Source organism: Manis pentadactyla, chromosome X (genome assembly GCF_030020395.1).
Source record: "Manis pentadactyla isolate mManPen7 chromosome X, mManPen7.hap1, whole genome shotgun sequence".
Lineage (NCBI taxonomy): Eukaryota > Metazoa > Chordata > Mammalia > Pholidota > Manidae > Manis > Manis pentadactyla.
In genome coordinates, this window is record NC_080038.1 from 6524410 (window position 1) to 6548171 (window position 23762).

A 23762-nucleotide genomic window follows, 5' to 3' on the forward strand; every position below is an offset into this window, starting at 1 on the left:
TGTCACCTTGAATCAAATCTCCATGAGAGAAGAATCAACAGTGTATCTGGCTTTGACATTCATGAGCTAGTAAAGAACAACTGGAGAAGAAAGTGAATTTGGAGGGTCCACAGAACTCAGGCCTAATTATTGCTGCACCATTTACTAACTGTGCATTTGGACACGTCTCAGTGCCCTCATCTATGAAATGGGAATTTCATGGGGGTAGTTGTGAGAATTAAATGAAATGATGCATATAAAGTGCTTCAGGTCCATCAATTCAGGTGTACTTTCTTTTGGGGGGCTGCACAGTATTCCATAGTGTAGCTGTACCATAATTTCATTAACCATTTCCCCATTGATGGACATTTGGGTTGTTTCTAATTTTTCACTCTAATAAGTAAGGCATATATCCTTTTAGCATGTTGTACTTAATAATAAATATACTTAATACATCTGGTTAACTTGCCAAATAATACAGATACCACACATATCAGTAGGCAGCTGCAACTGGATTCCTGGGATGTCATCATGAAATATTGGCACTCATCATGGCAAGAATGCGTTTCAGGGCTATGCAACTGTCATCTTACCCTGTGGGAGGTGCGATTCAGGGATCCACACTGTGATCAAACAGCGGAAATGCAGCCCACGTTGCAGGGAAGCTTATGTTTAAAAGGGGGATTAAGGATTGTTTTTTACAGGATATACTAGAAAGTGTAGTAAAGAAAGAGACTCAGTCCAATAAAATTTAAAAGCAAGACTCTGATGATCAGGAAAAGGCACAGTAAGCATTCTTAAACAGAACTGAGCATTCCTGGGATCATCCCAGGGCTGCAGATAGCCCCAGCTCCTCCTCTCTAAATTTTTGGAGGCAAAAGACATCACAGTATAATCAACAGGCACACTCAATCCCTCCTCTCTTTCAAAAAGCAAAGAAATATTTCAAAAATCATTCTCCTCCCACAAAATGGAAACAGTTCACAAGAGTCTTCCCTCTTGCAGGCGTGAGATCTGCATCGGGGAAAGCTCCGGAAACCAGTTATAATGCAGCAAGGAGCCTGCCATCTCTTTCATCACGTGTCTGTTCTTATCTTCAGTGTCTAAAAGATGACCTCACTATAGGGCCTACCACGACTCATTACATACAGACAGACCATAAACATACTAACTGAACAAGATCCTAATCTGTCCTCCAAGTGGGAATGCTAGGTCTTCCACTTCATAATACTTTGTTCATGACCATATAACCATGTTTAATGAGGGTATATTTCTTCTAGAAAATTCTTTCATTCCTTCATTTTCATAGTGGACCCAGAAGAATAACTAAACCATATATTAAAGCTTAAGAGATTTATTTTTCAAAACGAATGGGCAGATCCTAAAATTCAAACAACTTGTCAAACAACCAGAATACATATAGGATAGGGGGCATTTTCTTTTTAGATAGAATGATTTTTTGAAATTTTCTATTTAATTAGGGATGTGCCATAGCTATATAGATGCACATAAATATAAATGTAAACAGCTTAAATAATAATCAGGAGGCCAACTGCCACATAAGCAAGAGCCAAGTTAAAATGTAGCTGCTACTAGTAGCTCAGGAGCTCCCCGTATGCCTCCCTCTGCCTCCCCCTCCCCATCCCCCGAGGCAATCACTGGTCCGACTTTTGCAATAATTGATCATCTGCTTTTCTTTATAGTTTTACCTCCTATGTATGCATTTTTAAGGAGTGTAGCTTTGTTTTTCCTGCTTTTGGGTTCACATGGATGGAATCCACAGTAGATATTCTTTCCCAACTGACTGACCTCAGTAACACTTCCTGAAACCGGTCCTGTTGGGGCAGGTATGGAGGCCGCTCATTTTGATTGCTACACAGTATTCTCTTGTCTGACTACACCATGGTCAATTTACCCACTGAACAGAAAGAGAACTTTGAGTTCTTTCTAGCTAAAGATTCTTAGGAACAATGTTTTGGAAAAATTTTGTTCATGTTCTCTTAGGCATATGTATAAGAATCTCTCAGACAGTGGTTCTTAAAGTGTTGCTGGGACCAGTAGCATCCGTATTGCCTGGGAACTTGTTAGAGATGCAAATTCTATGGTCCCACCCCAAACTACTGAACCAGGAGTGGGGTGGGGCCCAGAACCGTGTGTTTTAACAAGCCCTCCAGGGGGTTCTGGTTCACACTGAAGTCTGAGAACCACTGCTGCAGGGTAGATATGAAGCTGCACTGTCAGGTCAGCATGGACGCAATCTTAGGCTTTTGTAGGTGACGCTGAACTGTTTTCCAAGTACTTTTGCTAATTTATATTCCCAGCAGTATGAGGGTTTACATAGTCCCACAAGAACAACATGTACTTCAAACTCTAAAACTCCAAACAATACTCGAAGTCTCCTTATAGGAAAAAGTGTGATCTTCATGAATGCTGGCCTACAAAAACAATTCTTAGCTATTTTTAACAAATATTATCTTTCTCACTGAATTAGACAGAGGCGAACATTATTGACAAGCAACTAGACAAAGTGATGGGAGGTGTGCAATCATGTGTAGAGATGCCTTGCTTGACATGCCACGTTCTCATTTAAAACCCTCAGGAGAATGATCAGAGCTGTGCAGGGAAATGGCTCACACCTCTTTTCCCTTGTGATCAATCACCGGTTGCCAATTGAGTCTCCAGTTTTTGTCGAGTGTCTTTTGTTCCCATAGAGCACAGAAAATTTGCTCAATAGACTGCCATATTATGCACTTAAAACTATACAGAATAGGTTGTGTTCAACCAGTTCCTTGGATGGCAGTCAGAGTGAAAAAGGTCCATTTGATCCAGTAATTCACTCCCAGGAATTTACCTGAAGAAAATAATATCCCTGATTCAAAGACATATGCACCCCTATGTTTATTGCAGCACTATTTACAATAGCCAAGATATGGAAGCAACCTAAGTGTCCATCAGTAGATGAATGGATAAAGAAGATCTGGTACATATACACAATGGAATATTATTCAGCCATAAGAAGAAAACAAATCCTACCACTTGCAACAACATGGATGGAGCTACAGGGTATTATGCTCAGTGAAATAAGCCAGGCAGAGAAAGACAAGTACCAAATGATTTCCCTCATCTGTGGAGTATAAGAACAAAGCAAAACTGAAGGAACAAAACAGCAGCAGACTCACAGAATCCAAGAATGGACTAACAGCTACCAAAGGGAAAGGGACTGGGGAGGAAGGGTGGGAAGGAAGGGAGAAGGGGATTAAGGGGCATTACGATTAGCACACATAATGTAGGGGGGTCACAGGGAAGGCAGTATAGCATGGAGAAGACAAGTAGTGACTCTATAGCATCTTACTACACTGAAGGACAGTGACTACAATGGGGCTGGGGGGACTTGATAATATGGGTGAATGTTGAAACCACAATGTTGTTCATGTGAAACTTTCATAAGATTGTATATCAATGATACCTTCATTTAAATAGATTAATTAATTAATTAATTTAAAAAAGAATGGAAAAGGTCATTCCATCTTTTAAAGAAATTTAAGCTTCCTAACTATCAGTACTACACAGCAATGTTTTTATAGCGCAAATGGTGATGAGCACATGCTTGCTAACTGTACCTGGAATGTTTACAGTCCTAGGACCTATAGAGAGAACTTGGGTCCTGACCAAAGACATCTGGGAACAAGCACTTGGGGATTGGACTCTGTGTACCCTCCTTACTAATGTGCCCATAGCAGACCATGTCCTAGATGGGAGACCTCACAGACACACGTGACACAACAGCAAGGTGGCAAGCCTTCCACATTCTAGTGACCCCAAAGCAGAGGAATCACTGGCATGGAGTGTGGTAATTTGAGCATCCTTTTGGGGGAGGGCAGTACCAAACAGGGTCTTCAGGAGGGTTGAGAAGAAGAAAACATAAGCTTGCTCCTCCATGACATGTTTTACGTGGACTCATTGATTGTAGGGTAGTGTTTCTTTAGCTAGACTGGAAGCTGTCTGAGGGCAGAACCATGTCTCCTAGGCTTTTGTCTCCCTCCAAGTGAGTAGCGCGGGGTGGGCATGCCATGAGGACTAGTCAGCAGTGTCCGTGGCTAGAAGGCAGAGAAAGGTTTTGGGATGGCTCCAAGAGAGCCTGGGACCAACAAAGAACACAACTCTTAATTTTAAGATGGTCAGCAGAGAAGGCAGGTTATAAAACAGTATTTTCCATATTAAATTGATTCTAACAATAATAAAAATATTGCCCGAGGAAAGACTTGTTTTTGGTGATAGATGGAAGAGTAAGGGTTACTTTTGGGGTACTGGGAATGTTCTATATGTTGATCTGGTTGGTGGTTGCATGATGTATACATGTTAAAAACCCATTGAGTTGTATTTGTGCTTATTCATATTTACACACATTACTATATATGTATTATTCTTCAATAAAAATAACGAAAGACTTGTCAACTTTACAGAAAATGGCACCGACCTAAAAGTTATATTACATAAAATACTAAATGGGGCTAACAGTAACTTCAGCAAGAAAGGCCTGCAGAAGAAGTTCTTGCATGTTTAACTTTTCTAAATATCTGAACACCTATGATCTCACCCACCACCACGACTTCTGTATGACACAGGCACACAGTAGTAATGAATAGGTAGCGTTTACTGAAGATGTACTATAAGCTAAGTGCTACTTTCTGTGAACATACTACATCCTCACAGCAGCTCTCTGGAGCTCACACTATGACTTTCTCCTGTTCTACAGATGAAGAAACTAACGCTAGAAGAGGTTAACTAACTGGTCCAAGGGCAGAAGTTGGGAAGTGGTAAATTCCGAACGTGTACCCAGGATTATCCACCATCAAAGCCAGTACTCCTAACCTGTACCTGCACTGTAGTGAGCAGTGTGGTGTTTATTTGAGGGATGTGATGTTCAAGGCCAGATATATGGAGTGACACGCCTGAGGTAATACAGAGTTAGGAAAGAGAAAGAGAAACGAACAATTTTTAAGTTCTGAATATTCACCAGGACTGGCATGAGTCAATTGTGCCATATACATTATCTAACACACATCAACATATAATTCACTGAAGTAGCTTTTTGATAGACCCATTTTACAGTTGAGGGAACTGAAAATCAGAGAAAAAGCAAACTGTCCCCCAAATCACAGGACTGGTAGGTATTAGACCTGAGATTCAAACGCCAATTCCAGCTTTTTCCAAAGAGCCCAGCTCTGTCTAGAGAGGGGTGGCTAGGAGCAGAACACAGATATCTGTGATGAGAAGCTGAAATGCTTCCTTTAAGGTCCCTTTGCCTCTACATCATGAGAGATGGTTCTGGAGGTGTTTATAAAACAATGGATGTCCATTTGTGACAGTCACTTGGATTCTGCCCTCCCAGAAGCCTGGAAGATGGACAAGAAGGTGCTAAGGCTAAGGTTCGCTCCTTGGTGAGGCAGTCACAGCAAACAGGTGTAGGTGGCCTAAAGTCACAGGTGCACCTGGATATGGGACAGGGCATGAATATAGAAACCCTTTTAAATGCCTTCACTTGTAGAGCTCCATAAAGATGACATTACTGCGAAGGAGAAGAAGTCACCTGTGCTGAGATATGAGATGAAGACAAATCAGAGTTCCTAAATGTGATTCTGGGCACAAACCCTTTTCTGCTGCTGCTACACACACAGGCAAAGACCTAGCCCAGTAGGCGCGAAATGGCCATATCCAGCCCCCTGGTATGTGGGTGGGGTTTAGCCCACGCAGTGATTTATAAAAACTTGAAGTCTAAAGCAGCATCTCGATAAGTTCACATAAATATCTGGGTTTCTAACTTCTGGAGAAAGGTGGAAGAGGTGGCAGCACTGTCTCCCCCACTCCCCACACCTGCCCCAGGCCAGCACAGACACCTAACCCTGGGCTGCTGCACACCTGACTGCCCTTGGAGGTTGCAACTCCATCCTTTCCCCAAAGGAAGGTTCTAGCTTGCTTCCAATCTTCAAAAAATTCCTGCTGAGAGAAGTTTGAAGGAATGCCTTTTGGCACCACCTCCCCTGCTTTTCCCAACCACAGGTGTCTCACTATTTACTTGGGCCAGAAAAAGAGACTGTCAGAGAATGCAAACCAAAGGCCTTCGCAGGCAGTGAGGGGAGCTCCGTTAAAAAGTGAGGGGAAAATGATTTAAAAGAGACACTTGGGTGGCAGAATAAGGAGTGGGCCTTTAGAAACTGCATATAATCCATGCCAGGGTTTCTCAACCTTGGTGCAAGTGGCATTGGCTGGAAAAGTCTTTATTGTGAGGAACTGTCCTGTGCACCGCATATAGCAGCATCCCGGCCTCCATTTACTAGGTGCCAGAGCACCCACACACTCCCTGCTGTGACAACCAATAGTGTCTCTAGACGTTGCCAAATGTCTTGCAGGAGCAAAATCACTGGTTGAGAACCACTGGTCCATGCATGACTCTACCTAGGGAGAAGCTATGGGCTCAAACCATGTGACATCTAAACTACAGAACATTGGCATTTTCCCACTTTTCACAATGCTTAATTTATACCCAATCCCAGTTTCTGTTTCAAACAGAACAATATACAAATGTTTACAGATTGTTAAGCTTTTATACATCAGGTCAAATTTTGAGCACACTAACACCTTCTTCAATTTATAAAGAAATGTGAGCCTGCCTATAGCTATCTTTCTATCAGATTCCTAACTACAGGTAGGGAAATAAAAAGTTTCTTGAGCAAAGAGCCTTCTATTTCTTTGTGTGAAGTGTTTTTCCCTCCTTTGGGGGACAGATCAGGTGTGGGACAGTACCTAACAGTGAACAGTTGGGTAAATGGATGTATAAATGCAGTGTCGTTAGCGCACAGGGAAGACCCAGGGGCCACCGTAGTTCTCTCTCTCTCTCTCACTGCAGAAGACCACACATCATGGCTGAAGGGACTCAGTTGCCCGTTCTCCATGGGCCAGAGCAAGGATTCAGGAGGAAATTACAGGAAGACAGTTTTGTCAGCATATGGAACTGTTCAGCAATGGAATGAGCTGGAAAGGAAGGGAGGAAGGAAGGAGAGAAGAAGTGTCATTCGCTGTGGTTTCCATCTTGGTTGCTCTCTGTCTCGCACCCCTTCCTCTGGGGGAAGCCGCGTCATGAGAAACACTATGCGAAGTTCCCACTGTCAGGTGGCAACCTGGTGTCCCCAGCAGCAGCCGTGTGAGTGAGCCTGGCCTCTGATCCTCCACCCCAGTCAAGCCTCCTGATGACTGCAGCCCTGGCTAAGCTTGGTGGCAACCTCATGAACCTCAACAGCCAGGCCAAGATAGTCCCAGAAACCATGGGAAATAAGAAATGTTTGTACTTTAAAAAAAGAGAAAAGATGCCCAGTTAAATGCCTGTAGTACCATGGATGGGATCCTGGAACAGAAAAAAAGAGTATTAGTGGGGAAATTGGTGAAATCTGAACAAAGTCTATAATTTGGTTGCTAGTAATGCACCAATGTTGGTTTTTTAGTTATGATAAGTGTACTGGGCTTATATAAAATGTTAGCATTAGGGGAACTTTGTGAGGGGCATAAGGGAACTCGGTGCTATCTTAGAACTTCTCAGTAAATCTAAACTTATACCAAATAAAAAAATTTACTTCAAAAAAAGCCCTTTCTCCTGGGCTCTGGATGGATTCAAGCAAAGGCTGAAAACTCATTTGTCAAGCGTGTGAGGAAGTGGAGGCTTGCCCTGCTTGCTGAAGTATTTCTGAAACACACAGACTTGGAAGCCCAACTTTATAGCAAGAAGGTGACTCACAAGCCAGAGTCTCTGACCTAGCTGAAACTATTGAAATGTCTTCCTAGTCACATCTCCCTGATCTGAAAGAAAACATGTGTCTGAGCCAATATAAAGCATCCATTATGTCTGCCATTCTGGTGTAGCATGTTTTCTGGAAAGGAGTGGACAATGAGAGGCTTGGCCACATTCGCTTCTCTGGCCCTGGTGATGTTCGCATAGGCAGCTGATCAGACTGTCTTAAGGTACCTCCTATTTCTTAGGTTCTCTAAATCCCTTTTCTGCTTAAGTTGTCCAGACTTGGTATGCATCATTTGCATCCTGTTTCTTTTTCAAGTCCCATGCTTATCCTGATAAACCAAAATACAGTTTTTTTATTTTAAAAAACTTTATATATGTGTTTTTATATCGAAGTGACATTCTAATGGACTTGTGTGCCAATTCATATAGTTATTAAATTACACACATGAACGTGGATTAGGTTAGTTATATAACCTGTGGCTGTCTTATAAAAATGTTTATTAAAACTATATTTTATCCTTTATTAAAAATAAAATTAATCCTTTAGTCTCATCTACTTCCCCTTTTGAGGGCTGTCAAGCCATAGATGTCCCAAAAATAAGGCAAGAAGAAGTCTAAACCAGGTATTTTGTATTCAGTTTGGAACAGGAGGTTTGTCAAAGAAGATGATAATAATAATATTATAATAATTATTATTAATGGCCCCTGGTAATTAAGGGCCACGCACAGTGCCCATAGGCCACAACAGGTGTTTTCCAATGGTCCATTTCATCAGTGTCAGTTAATTTGGCCCAGTGAGTCAACTTAGAAAACAGAGAGGACCGATGAGAGTCGGACAACCAAAACCCAGCGACATCACGTCCCGGGCAAAGCCGGTGGGACACAGAAGCCAGTTACTGCCATTGCCGTCCTCAGTGGGATGGATTCAAAACTGTCCCTGCTGCTCTGAGTTGCCTGCTCCGTATTCAAAGTACCCCCCATGAAACGGAAGGGAGAGCAGCCCTGACAGAAGCGAGGAAGTAGCGACCAGGAAAATGGCCACCTCTGCCGCTTGGCAGGACACATGGCAGCAAGCCCAGGGGAACCAGCGGGCCACTGCAGTACCCTGGTCTAAGAGCAGAGCTGGGATTGGCCCCAGAGAGTTAGGAGCAGTCCCAAATCAGCCTAAAACAAGTATTCTCTGTCCAGAGATGTTCAGTCACAAAACATGGCATCTCCTTGGCTTGGGAATATCATGTATGCTTATAATAGCTACCTGTTTAAATGGCATCTTTCCTCTAGAAAGCAAGCCCATTCCCCATCCATTGATCCACCCATTGCTCCATCCATCCCTCCATCCAATGTTGATTAGGCACACATTGTAGGTGGTACAGAGCTAGGTGCTCTGAACCCAGGGGAATGGACACTATCTCTGCAACTGAGAAACTCAGAGTTTTTTAATGCTAAAGACAGATATCTGGAAACCTCATTAAGGCAAAATGAAGAAATGCTTCAATGGGGACGTTTACTAGGTGGTAGATGAGAATCAAGAAGGCTGTCCCCAGCTCTGCTTGGCAAGGCTAATGTTTGAGTTCAGTCTTAGGGGATGAAGTTACCCTTCTTAGGGGTCTCTGCATTTTGGTGGAGGTTCTCCCAATAAATCACAGGTGACTGTTAGGAAATCCTCTCTCATCCTAAGCCTCTTAATGTTTTATTCCTAGTAATCCAGCCCTTTGTCAGGCAAACATTCTATTGGTGAAAAAAGATGAGAAAATTACAAATTCAGGAGTGGATAGATAGTTTCTTTAGTGGGAACAAGGGCTCAACAGAGTGACAAATAAGAATTCTGGAAGACAACAACCTACATGGAAAATGTAGAAAACAATGTATTCAAGCCTGAATTGCCTCTACCATTCAGTCAACTTCGCACCTCACTATATGTATGTATACATGTTTTTCCAAGTCATTTTCAAGAAATCTTCCACACTATATATAGTCTGTTGGTTATTTAGTCAGATCTATAGGTCAAAGTCTCCATATATATATATCGCCTTACCCTGAACAGTTCTTCCATTAACTTGATTGAAATAGAAAGCAGGTAGAAACAGGGTGATTGAGTCATTTTTCTTGGTGTAAATCCCAGTAAATTAAACACTGTTTCTTTATCCTGCTAGCACCTTGTGGGTTAGATTTTTTAAAATCTGTTTCCAAAGTGTCTATGTTTCTCAGGGAAGGAAATATTTATGGTATTCTTAAGCAATACAGATGCCTCTCCTTAGAGCTGCAGCTCCTCAAAGTACTTGTGAAATGTACTAACCCCCACAGTTTACATGTTGAAGTGGTGGTGAAATGATCAAAGCTGCGGTTGGAAAATAAGCACATTCTATGAGCCCCTCACTGCTGTAAAGGGAGTCAGCTCTTGGAGGTCACTTTGCTTCCAGTTAAGCACGAAGAAACCTTTCCTGTTTCGTGTAAATTATTTTGGCTAGGTAATTAGTTCTGACACTTTTCCTCAAGAGAGAAAAAATCCCTTGTGCATTCTTGAACCTCAAAGCAAGTGGTTTTCCATCACACAAAATGACTGAGGTCTTTGATTTGTAGATCATGTCTTGCTATTGTATCAAAATGTGATGTAGGAAAGCTGACTGTATGGCTTGGATACCATGGGTTTTAAAGCTCCACTGTTTTTTTTCCTTAACCGGGTGTTCTTTGTAATCACCGCTTGCTGTAATAACTGGCCACGCTAAAATTATGCCCTAGATGGATTTTTGCTCATTGTCATTTTTTTCCACATTCAAGTGCTATGAGTTAAAAAACAACAACAACAACTATAAGCTCATGTCCCAAAGGGGCAAACCAGCTGCTCACTTTTCCTAAAAGAAGCACAGGTCTGTCCTTCTAGGCTTCTGAATTTGCATTTCTTATCCCACATTCCTTAAATTGTGAACAATATTTTTAACTTAGTCTAGGTAGGCATTATGTTTGTAGATACAGAAGTTTCCAAGTACCAGAGCCAAGGAAAATGGCTTTTGGCAAGTCATTTCCTTAAGCAAAAATTTTTTTTCCCCTGGAGCATAAAGGAAAGAAAGCAGGTTGGACAACAGAAAGACAGAAACCACTTATCCCAAAGAAATACCCTGGATTGTAAACTCAAGGAAACTAAACTCCAAATTATGGGAGTTTCATCATTACTTGTTTTAAAGCCAAAGCTAAAGTTGAGTTGAAAAGGTAGACTCAGATAAAGGTGTCTACACGTGGGGTGGTCTTTGACCTGTGTGAGGGGCTAATGCTCTGACAGATATTGTTTGATAATGAACGAGAAGGAAATAAATATATTTAAATCATAGACGTTAAGCCTGGGGACTCCTCTCAAAATTTCTGCCAGTTGCTCCCATGGAAACAGCTCATAGATTCAGTAACGGGACAGATGATGCAGACTACTCAGCTCCTCATCCTTTCCTTTGCTGTTTTTCATTATTCTTTGAGCCATTTGAAACAGTTCTTTATGATAGAGAAAGACTATATAAATGAATGGGCTATGATTACATTTTTAATCCATTCCACTCAATTTCTCAAACATTTCCTGAGCAGCAGGTATATGCGAGTAGAAATAAGAATAGTTTCCTCCCTATTGCTTGTGTGTGATGACAAAAGATGACGTGGCTACTATGTGCACCAATCATTTCTAATCTAAATCCATATTTATCCTACTACATCCCTGCCATTTTTTCTTTCCCTGTTTTGTTAGGTGATCGCCCTTCGATCAAGCCAGTCCCAGTGATTTCCTTCTGCTTGCCAGTATGGATTTGAGCACTGGCAGGTGTTGCAATTCTAGGGATTGGGAAGGGCGGGAGGCCTACTGGGAGGAAGCAGTGAAGATATTTCTCTATTATTAAAAAGATACTTGCTGAAGAGTCACTGCTGTGCTCTGCCTTTCATGCTCCCATGGAAGTAGTGATGCCAGCAGTTGTCGCAGTCATTTTGTGACAATGAGGCAAGCCAGCCAAAGAGCAAAGTGACCCACTGATTATGGCTGAAAGATAGAAAGCCATGAATTGATGAGTCCTGGAACTAGCCTCTCTGTGGGCTCCTTGGAAAGTAATATAACCAGTTTCTTTATTATTTAAGCCACTTTGGGTTTGGTTTCCATAACTTGCAGTCAAAGCAACTTAACAGTGGATAAAGGCTCTGCCGTAAGATGTGTTTTCCTACCAGCCTTGTCATGTAATACCAGGTATCCCTAAGAAAGGCATCTCTAGAAATGTCAAATTTCTATGTTGGGTGGGATCTAAGATAAGAAGGGTCAGTAGAGAGAGATCAGATTACAAAGAATTGTGAAACTGTTAGTAAAGTCCTTTAAAATAAATGTTGCTAAATTCTCAGTTACCAAAGGAGAGAGTAATAATAAAGCTAAAAATCAACCCCATTGGAGACTAAAGACACCCATTTAATACATAACCTACATTCCTATAAACTGTATGGTAGCATGAGTTGTTGAAGCAACTCATAAAAATACTAATTTTTCTTTCTTGTTTAGTGCCCTCTAAGGGGATTTATTACCCACTTTGTAAACATATTTGGTCACATATAATATCAACACTTAAAACATCTGAAAGTTATGAAGATCTGATCATTAAAAATGATTATTGCAAAATAAAGATAGTGAAGAAACTGAAATGACTAGGATGGTATAGTTGATCAACTGCATGCATAATAACTATAAATTACTATACTAAATTAATATTAATCTCTTAAATCAGAGGTCAGCAAGCTTTTTCTGTAAAAGTCCAGATAGTAAATACTTTCTGCTTCATAGGCCAAACAGTCTCTGTCAAAACCCTCCGTTCTGCTGTTGTAGCACTAAAGCAGCCTCAGGCGATACAGAAACAAATGGCAGTGGCTGTATTTCAACAAAACTTTATTTACAAAAACAAGTGGCAAGCTGATTTGGCCTCTGGGTCATAGTTTGCCCACTCCTATCTTAAGTGAAGACCTTGAAGTACTTTTCTAGAGCTGCTTGTGAAAAAATTTTATAAACACTCAATAACAGAATTTTTAAATAATCCTGAGGGCTTGATTTCAAGTTATCTAGAAAGCCTGATTGGTTTAAAAAGCTACTTGGTAAATGCTCCCTGACTTCAAGCTCAACTACAAAGCCACAGTAATCAAGACAATTTGGTACTGGCACAAGAATAGACCCATAGACCAGGGGAACAGAATACAGAGTCTAGATATAAACTCAAGCATATACGGTCAATTAATATATGATAAAGGAGCCATGGACATACAATGGGGAAATGACAGCCTCTTCAATAGCTGGCGTTGGCAAAACTGGACAGCTACATGCAAGAGAATGAAACTGGACCATTGTCTAACTCCATACACAAGAGTAAACTCAAAATGAATCAAAGACCTGAATGTAAGTCATGAAACCATAAAACTCTTAGAAAAAAATATAGGCAAAAATCTCTTGGACATAAACATGAGCCACTTCTTTATGAACATATCTCCCTGGGAAAGGGAAACAAAAGCAAAAATGAACAAGTGGGACTATATCAAACTAAAAAGCTTCTGTACAGCAAAGGATTACCATCAGTAGAACAAAAACACATCCTACAGTATGGGAGAATATATTCATAAATGACATATCTGATAAAGGGTTGACATCCAAATTATATAAAGAGCTCATGCACCTCAACAAACAAAAAGCAAATAGTCCAATTAAAAAATGGGCAGAGGAGCTGAACAGACAGTTCTCCAAAGAAGAAATTCAGATGGTCAACAGACACATGAAAAGATGCTCCACATCGCTAGTCATCAGAGAAATGCAAATTAAAACCACAATGAGATATCACCTCACACCAGTAAGAATTGCCACCATCAAAAAGACAAACAACAACAAATGTTGGCAAGGTTGTGGAGAAAAGGGAACCCTCCTACACTGCTGGTGGGAATGTAAGTTAGTTCAACCATTGTGGAAAGCAGTATGGAGGTTCCTCAAAAAACTAAAAATAGAAATACCATTTGACCCAGGAACTCCAGTCCTAGGAATTTACCCAAAGAATACAAGATCCCAGATTCAAAAAGATATGTGTACCCCTATGTTTATTGAATCACTATTTACAATAACCAAGATATGGAAGCAACCTAAGTGTCCATCACTTTTCTTGCTTAAACTTCTCTTCCTCAATGAAAAAAAAAAGATTACAAAGTTTTACTGGGTTTGGTTGCTTATTCTTTACATTTTAAGAGTGACAATAAGAATGCAGCAGCCCAGTTTGAAAAAGACAGATGCACCCCTATGTTTATCGCAGCACTATTTACAATAGCCAAGAAATGGAAGGTACCTAAGTGTCCATCAGTAGATGAATGGGTAAAGAAGAGGCGGTACATATACACAATGGAATATTATTCAGCCATAAGAAGAAAACAAATCCTACCATTTGCAACAACATGGATGGACCTACAGGGTATTATGCTCAGGGAAATAAGCCAGACAGAGAAAGACAATTGCCAAATGATTTCACTCATATGTGGAGTATAAGAACAAAGAAAAAACTGAAGGAACAAAACAGCAGCGGAATCACAGAACCCAAGAATGGACTAACAGTTACCAAGGAGAAGGGGACCTGGGAGGGTGGGTGGGAAGGGAGGGATAAGGGGGAAAATGGGGCATTACAATTAGCACACATAATGTAGGGGGGGGGCACGGGGAAGGCAGTATAGCACAGAGAAGACAAGTAATGACTCTATAGCGTCTCACTACGCTGATGGACAGTGACTGTAATGGGGTATGTGGGGGGGCTTGATAATGGGGGGAGTCTAGTAACCATAATGTTGTTCAAGTAACTGTACATCAATGATATCAAAAAAACTACTTGGTATTTAATTTCAATTAATACTTATTTGCCTTTGTTTCACCCTTTGAGAAACAAAGAGAGAAGCAAAAATGGAAGCGCCTGTTCATACTTCAAGGGTGGAACATTCTTTGTAATTGTCAAATTTACTTTTGGGCCATGGTCCCAACAGAGAGAATAGTACAGTCTTGAAATCTATGAAAGGTGCCAGAATATTTCAGAAACTGCAGTGACAAAAGTTTTGCCCACGATGCCAAAGCCTTGTGCAATAGTAGCCGCTGCTCCAACGAAGATCTATCAGTATGACCAGCAGGCACAAGACCTTGGATAGAGAACTGTACTGTCTGAGAACATAAAGGAAGTACTTGTGAATACGAAGGCACACAGCATACGGCTTAAGGAACCACATACTCTGGCGCCGGCCTGCCTTCTCGGCACCGGCACGGAATCCTACAGCAGCGCACACTGGAGAACCTGATGTAGTAAGAGCCCTAGCATGCAGGGGACAGCGTCCAAGAAGAGAATTACAGAGGGGCCTGCAGGGAAACCTCTGTCGTTCCTGGCTTTTACTGGAATAGGTAGATGGAGCAGCTTCTCTCTATCAGGGTCACCAAAGGTGACTTGGAGAAATGATATCTGTCGCTCTAAATTTTAATATAATTACTGCATTTGTGTTTTCTCTACCAACTGCATAGGAAATCCTTGGGATGGGGACTACTTTTGACATGACACTGTAGCCCCCATTATAGGCTTCCACCTCTTCAGAACCCAAAAAGCCCTACGTACCTATACCTCTCGGGGCTGTATGCCCACCCGGTATTACGGGAGAGAGCAGCGAGGCAGCACTGGAAGCCTCCAGCTGGCGTTCCACAGTCAGGGTGTAGATAGAGATCTTGGGCCAGGGCTCTAGCCTAGGTTCATTTCTGTGGCCCTATAGAAACAATGCCTCATGTACCTCACAAAGCCCTAAGAGCCACAGCAAAGAACAACTGGAAGTTTTCCAGGCTGACGTTTTTGTTCTTTCCTTCTTGATTGCCTCTTCCCCATTCCATTTGTCTTCCAAGACTGTTATTCAAACCGTGGGTCATAACCTATTAGTGAATCATGAAAATGTGGTGGGTCATGACAAGTGTATTTTAGAAAATGATATAGAATCCAACAGAAGATGATAGACGAGAGCACTATAGAGAATATCAATGTGTATCTCTGATAAAAATAAACACCATTTGGTTCACATGTTTCCTGGACCGAGAGGTAAAGTGTATTTCTCACTGGAGATTGTGGACACATTTGAAACCCACTGCTCCAAGACAGATAAACTTAAATCTGTGGTACCTTCTTAGCACAGGCTGCAAAAAAATAGATTTCTTTTTTTACATGGAATAATATTCTAAACGGCTTTCATAGGGACATTCGTAGGCAACAGGAGCCTTGGGAATTTTTTTATCCAACAAAGGAGTAAATTCTGAGGTTGAAGAGAACTGGTGGTTTTAACTGTGGTGGGCAGGATTGGGGAGAAGTCCTGAACTGAGGCAAGCAGGTGGGGGGTCTATGGCTATAGTAAGGTAAGACATAATGATGGAGTAATCTAGGGTTAAGGACTGATACAAGACCAAGTGATATGGTGCTGATGATAGAAACAGTTAGGGAAGGATTGACATTGTTTCAAAATCACTACTGGGGATCCTGGGGAAAATAAGAGAAAGGTGATTGATGCCCTTAGGGAAGAATGAAGGAAGGAGCTTCATTTTAAAGGAGGCAGGCATGTATGCATGCACACACTGACTCGCTTCTCCAAGATCTGCTGCGAGCTGGTGGACTACTGGGCTGTACAGCTGGTGCTGCAGATTCAAACACAAATAAGAAAGAGCCTTGCCCCGGGGGGAGTCACAATCCTCTAGGACTATCACAGGAAACGTGATGGTGGACACACAAAAGATACAGCTAGCCCTGCAGCTCACCCAACAGACACATCTGTTCAGGGGCTCTAAGCCCAGTTGTCTGACATTATTCTTCGATCACCGAATTTGGTGTTTGCTTCCTATCAGTATTTATGCCTACAGCAGAGTCTGTGGATTTTACCTCAGGTTTCAGCTTCATTTTCACTTACAAAAGGCTTTGACTAACAGTTCGAGTCAAGCTAGTCAACTCTTCACCTGGACATTGCCCGCAAGAAGAACATAGAGACAGGAGAGTTAAATTTTCTGCCTTGGGTTGTTACATAAACACCGGAGCTAGATTTCCTTGCCCACCTTGTTTTTCCAGTCAGCATTTAAATCATGAGCCAAAGATAGCTGCAGTGGTAGGCTACCAAGAATAGCATTTTCTTGACTTCACTGAGTTGTTTACTTGGCTTTTACATGGCCTGAGGGACAATGGGGAGGGAGCACTTTCTAAGGAAGCCATATCATTGAGCAATTGGGAGGCGTCAGGGTACTCTTTTATTAGACCCTTGTCCACATTTTCTGACACCATTGGCTATTCCTCGTTCTATGATACTGTTTTTCAAAATACATAAACAAAGCCTGTGTCAATTATGATACCAGAAATTAATGAGAGAGGGAAAAACAAGAGCACTAAAGAAAACATGAAAATGCATGGTTCTCTTGTGGAACTATTCAGCTTCAAATCTTGGTTTACAATGTAAGGAGGTGAAGCCACATCGCCTACACTAACCTGATTCACTGATGTGGCAGAATTAGTCACTGCCTTTCATTTTACCTTAGACCAAAGGTCAGCAAATGTTTCGTGTAAAGGGCCAGATAGTGAACAGTTGAGACCGTGAACTTACGGGCGGCCACAGTTACTCTACTCCGCCGCTGCTGCGTGAAGCAGCCACAGACAATATGTGAATGAATGAGCACGGCTGTGTTCCAGCTCGACTTAATTTACAAAAACAGATGGAGAGCTGGCTTTAGGGAGCAGGCCAGTTCATAATCCCTGCCTTAGACCAGTTGTATTAAAATGCTATCCAAATAATATTAATTGAGCCTAACACACTAGCTGACATATAAACAATACTCTGTTAGCATGAATAAGTGAAAAATTCATGCAGGCCGTTAGGTGCTGCTTAATTTTTCGATCATGCTTTCCGCTTGTTGCCTGGTTCTGCTGTTAAGCATTGGGCCATTTATAGACTAGAAAGACTGATCCAAGAGCAGCCTTTGATCAGGCAGAAACATCCCATGGTTGCCTCGATGGGGCAGCTTCAGGCTCACAGGGAAAACTCTACTGGTAAATGTGATCCTTCCCACCAAAAGGCTGCCTGATTTCTACTGTAAAAGATTTCTCTACGTTCTCTATAGCATCTTCAAAAGTCCCTTTTCAAAATAGCCTAAGTTTAGAAGGGGTAGCAAATTAAGCTCATCAGTCATCTCATAAGATTTATGAAAATCTTACTAGCTTTCAGTTTGTGTGACTCCTGTTTGAATGGATCTAGGGGAGGGAGGAGCCACAGATGCAAGAAGCCTCTGTCACCCAACAGCTTCGTGGAGCAGCCCAGTCTCTTGACCCCCATGGCCAACCTGTACTGGACGGTGCCTCAGTAAGAAGGAAACTTTTATAACGCTGGGGCACTGAGTGCTGGACCCACCTCAAATAATACAAGTATTTATCTGTGAGATATATTCTTAGAAGTAGAACTGTTGGGCTAAAAGTTAGATACTGGCAAATTGCCTTGAAGTTGCTGCAACCATTAGACTCCTACCAACAGTATCTGAGTGTCGGTTTTCCCATAAAGTTTATCATCCGACTTTTGGAGTGATTCCAATCTAAGAGAAAAAAAATCTTCTCAGTGTTTAGCTTGAGATTTCTTTCATGAATTTGAGGGTGAGTCTCTTTCCAAATATTATAAACCATTTGTATTTCTTTTTCTGTGAGCCATGTATAATTGTCTACATTTTACTTATTTTTCTTTCTCATAATAACTTGTAATAAAGCTTTATAAAGTAGGGAAGTTAGCCTTTCGTTTGTCAAATGTGATATAAATTTCTATTTGTTTACCACACAATGATTCCATTTTTTTTCTGAATGCAGTGAAATGTGTCACTCTCTTTCTTTATGTTTTCTGGGTAGTGCCTTCCCCAATGTAAAAATTTATAACTACCCAGCCATGTTTTGGTGCATTTATGATTTCATTTTTTAAATCTTCAAATCTTTTCTCCATATCAATTTATTTGGATCTAAGGAGTAAGGTCAGAATCCAGCCTTTACCCCTCAGTGATTGTCTCATTGTTGCAAATATTAATCTATCATTCCTCCTGACAAGAAATGTAATAGTTATGTTATAAGTTCTTATATTTAATTTAGTTCGTTTCTGAACTCTACTGTCTGCCACTGATCCACAAAGCAGTACAATACTCTTTTAATTGCTTTAGTTTTGTGACATTTCAATAAATAGATAGGGATGCTCTCTCCATTTGACCTCCTATTCAGATTTTCCCCTGCCTGCTCTCACATAATTATTTGCCCAGGTGATATTTCAATCAATTTAGTGATATTACAAAAACAAGTTCTGTTGCTATGGTTTTTGGAATTACATTGAGTTTGTAGGTCATTAATGCTGTAATTGACATCTTTATATTATTGATTCTCCTTATTCAAGGGAAATATCCCCTTGGATACTGTGTTGGTCTACTATCACTGCTGTAACTGATGGCCACAAACTCAGTGGCTTAAAAAATTCAAATTTACTGTCTGACATTTTTGGAGATCAGAAGTCTGAAATGGGTCTCACTGGGTGAAAATCAAAGTGTCAGCACAGTTGCAGTCCTTTCTAGAGGCTATATGGAGAATCTGTTTCTTTGCCTCTTCCAGCTTCTAGAGGCTGCCTGCATCCCTTGGCTTGTGGCCCCTTCCTCTGTCTTCAAAGCCAGCAACATTGCATCTGTCTCTCTCACCACACCTGGGAGTTTCTCTGCTTTTAAGTACCCATGTAAATAGTTTGGGCCCCCTTAGATAATCCAGAATAATCTCCCTCTCTCAAGGATCTTAAAGGATAGTGTCTGGAAAGTTTCTTGTGGAGTGTGAGGTAACATTCACAGATTCCAGGAACTAGGACATGGCCATCCTTGGGGGGCCGTTATTCTGCCTACCACAGACACACTCTCAACTGCCATGCCCCTCTGAACCAGTAAATCCCAGCTCTAGTGAGAGGACAGTGGGGTTAACCAGGCCTGGGGAATTTTAAGTGCAAAAAGGTTTATGTTGCTTTAGCAGTGGTTAGCTGTCAAGATGTTTATTTTGCCATGTAAATTGCCAGCTACTAACTTCCAATCTTCAAATGGACCTTCTGGACTGCCCTGCAGTCCTGCAACACTGCTGGCCTGTTGACTTCTCTCTCTCTTACTCCTCTCCTCTTTCCTCAGACCTCCAGGACCTCTTTGCCATCCTCACTCTTAGCAGGTGAAATGGCTTCATATTTTTCTGAGAGCAGACAACCAAGCGCAGTGAAATTCCACAGGCCCTCCTACCATCTTCTAATCTACCAGCATCTGTACCCAGATGACCGACCGCCATCCACCTCTTACTATAGGTCAAGAGGAGGCTGAGCTCACTACTTGTGCTCCAGATCCCGTCCTTGCTGTCCACACCAGGAAATCTCCCCAGCAATTCCCCAACCCCTCCAGTCCTTAATTCTCCCCTCTCCCCAGTGAATCCCAGCAGCTGACAAATATGTTTGGAGTATCACTCATCTGTGCCTCGGAAGTACCAGCATCATAGAGGGAGAGGGTTCTCCAAGCAGATGCCTGGGAGTAAATCCCGACAATCACCCTGAAGTGACCCAGGACAGAAATGTGAGCTTGAGAACATTCCCATTTTTCTTATACCTACTATCTCATTAGGTTTAGTACCATTTCGTTAGATTGCAGGCCCAGTATTTATTTTCCTAGTGAATTATTCACACAGTGAATATGACCCCATTTGGAAGCTCCGCTTAGGGGTTTGCATGGAACCAAGGGGCCAGCTTAAGAACACAGCTGCCATCATGGTGGTCGGCACTGGCAGATATCGGCTGCCAACAGCCATTGGCCAGAACACAAGCTTCAGAACTCCCAGGTGATATCTATTTTTTTCTACCCAGCCAAACACTTCTTTCTCTCCTCCATGAGAAATTACTTGTAAACCCTTAATTCCCATTTTGATCAAAAACATCAAAACAACTCTTATAGCCCAAATATCTTCAAACATCTTGATAGAGCACATCTTTCCCTGGATGTGCTACAAACCATGTAGTCTTAGAAAATAAGCAATGGAGACAAAATGTCTAGCAGACAAGTTTTATGAAACTGTTTGGTAGAGGTTATTTATTTAGTGGGCTCTTTAAAAAGTAGGAACAAAGAGAAAAATCAAATTAGCTGGATCTAAAAACAAAGTACAAAGCGTATTTGTTTCCTGATATCTTATCTGATGTGTGTCCGATCCAGGTTTCACATAACTTTTTAGAGTAATCATTCACTACAAATCGGCTTTGCCAACAGCATTTCTATTTTTTTTTAAGGACCTGAAGGAACATCTGTGCTAGTGAAAGGGAGACAGGACTCTCGGCTCACTTGGGTCACTTTGGGAGTTAACAGGGAGGGGAGGGGCAGGCAGGCCCCATTTCCAGCCCACAACCCAACTGACCCAGGGTGGGGTGGGACGAGCCTGTTCCGAGAAGCAGCAGCAACTGGCCTGACGGTGATTAATACCCATGGCTCATTAATTGCCCAAGTGCTTTCCTTCTTACCTGGGTGGGGGGGCCCTGTGTGCTAGATTAGCATGAGAAGGCATAACAGGAGTAGGGAGGTCCTCTGTGGAGGATCTGGCTGGGGTAGTGCTGGCATGCAGAGCATGACAAGGAAGCTGAAGGACCGAGGCTTAGGCAGTGAAACGTGCTGGTCTCGCCAGCCCATTGGCCTCCTCTACCCCTCTCTTCTCCTGAACCCTTTCATGACCTCCAGTAGCATCCCAGATTCCAGCTTCAAGAATAAAAGTGGCCCTAGGAGTCACCATTCCATGAAAAACTCCATGTGGTCAGTGTTTCTGTGCTACTCTTTCTATCAACAAAACTGAGCCTCCTACTGCAAAGGTGAATTGCTCAAGCTCCCATGTGGTGGAGGTAATGGGACAATCCTCAAATACTGGTCTTCAGGCTCCCAAGCTCTGCCCTTTCCACTGGCCACAGCTCAGACAGGAAACTAGCACCACCGGCGCTGTCGCGGACGGCGTGTGAGCTGGTCAGTGTGTTTACCACAGTCGCTCAACTTCTGGGCTCAAGCACTTGGCACCTGACAGTGCTTGCTGTGGGGATTGTCCTGTGCATTGCACGACACTTAGGAATGTCCCTGGCTTCCACCGGATGTCAGCTGCATCCTTGCCCCAAGCTGTGACAACTAAAGTAGTAACCAGACCGTGCCAGACTTCACCTGGGGATGGGGGCAGAACAATCCCTGGTTGAGAAGAACCACTTATCTATGTGTGTATGTGTATATATGGTATGAATAATTTCATAAATCGATATTCTTGAAGCACATCCTCATTCCCCTGACAAAGGAAAACAAAGTGGAAGTTGCATAGACACTGAAACCCTCCAAGGTGATCTAGCACTGGGGTGCTTGCTCGCCCTCCCCTACTGTCCTTTACGTTCAGGCACAGCGGCCAGTGTCGCCTTTTATGGCAAGTTTACTCTATTTATGTAACATCATCGTTTTCCATTGCCCCTCCAGTGACTTTGATGCTACACACAATACAAATTATAAAGTGCCCCTATGGAAGATAAATTTCCAGAAACAGATTTTTACAGATTAAGGGACTTCAAATAAATGCCTCTCATCTTTCCCAGAATCAGGATCTGTGCACAAACATCAGAAAGCCAGGCCTGCACGACTCCAGTGTCACGGTAGTGAGCCTCAATCTAGACATGCCAGGAGACACACTAGATAAAAGTGAGTCAACACCGATATGATCCCTGACTCTGGGTTTGCAAACGGTCAGATGACAAGGCTGACAGATGTGTTAAAACATTCTTTTCAACTGGTTATTTTGAAATCATGTTGAGATAGACATGGTTTTTCCTCTAACCCTTTAAGTTGACCATTCTGAAACTTTAACTGGTTGCTCTGAAGCCACATAGACTGTTCAGATACCACGTTTTTTTTCTCTAATGCCCAACTTGACCTTCCCTTTAAACATATTAGTTGACACGTAAACTGTGCCACTTGAATATGTCTTCCTACATGGACACTAATGGCAGCCAGCCACCAAGAAGCGGCGTTTCCTTCCGGTGTGTCAAGTGTGAGATGAGCGTTCAGTCTGCGGCTCTGGCGCAGCAGCTGTCTGGCCCGCAGCACTGCCCAGGGGACGGCAGGGAGGGCCTTACCTTTGGGAATGGCGATCTGACAGCTCAGCTCACAGTCCTGCTGCAACTGATAAAAAGCCACTTCCTGCAGCCGGGCTCGCTCCAGCTCCGAGAGACTCTGGATGGGGACTGACCTCAGCCGCACGCTGCGGCCTGACATGCTGTTCCAGGTGAAATCGCCCTGCAGACCAAGGGGAACACACTGAGTTACACAGTTCTGCACCTCACAAACCCCATCCTCTCTCAGCCAGTAGGAAAGTCAAGCAGACTTCATCTTTGTGCTTCAAAACTGGCTCTCAACCACTAAAATCAAATCCACTGTTAGTTAACTGGGGATTTTCTCAGTTTGTTGCAAACACCAAAATCTCGGGAATCTACTGGGCCACCTGATCCCACAACATGATGCATGCATAGGCCACAGGAACCCCTATGGATGGATGCTTCAAGGGTCCTACTTCCTCTCTTTTATGGGGACACCCAGGAACTTCTTGGGCTTGTAACAGAAAGAGCTGCTGCTAATTGCCATCATGCACAGGAGCTACAGGAGGGTGAATGTGTATTGACAGCCAACCACGTACCAGCGACTGTGCCAAGGGCTTTTTAGTTATTGCTCCGAACAACCTTATGAATTTTTGACCCTATCTTATGTAATATTTAATATTATCATAACATTATATAATATAATTTCATATATTTATAATATATAACATATTATAATATATAATACACACTTATGGTACATTACATTAATATTACAGTAATATATACTTTATGTAAATAGAATAGAATAGAACATAGATGAAATTGAGCCTTGGGGAGG

General features: G+C 42.2%; 1 protein-coding gene across 6 annotated transcripts in view; it reads right to left on the reverse strand.

The window, feature by feature from the left end:
- ARHGAP6 (Rho GTPase activating protein 6) overlaps window positions 1-23762 on the reverse strand; it is a 430489-nt gene that overhangs the window by 54728 nt on the left and 351999 nt on the right. For all 6 annotated transcript variants that reach the window (XM_036912993.2, XM_036912992.2, XM_036912996.2 and 3 more), the window contains one exon: window positions 22964-23123. In XM_036912993.2, coding sequence (XP_036768888.2) covers window positions 22964-23123 — 160 coding nt within the window. The remainder of the gene's footprint in view (window positions 1-22963; window positions 23124-23762) is intronic.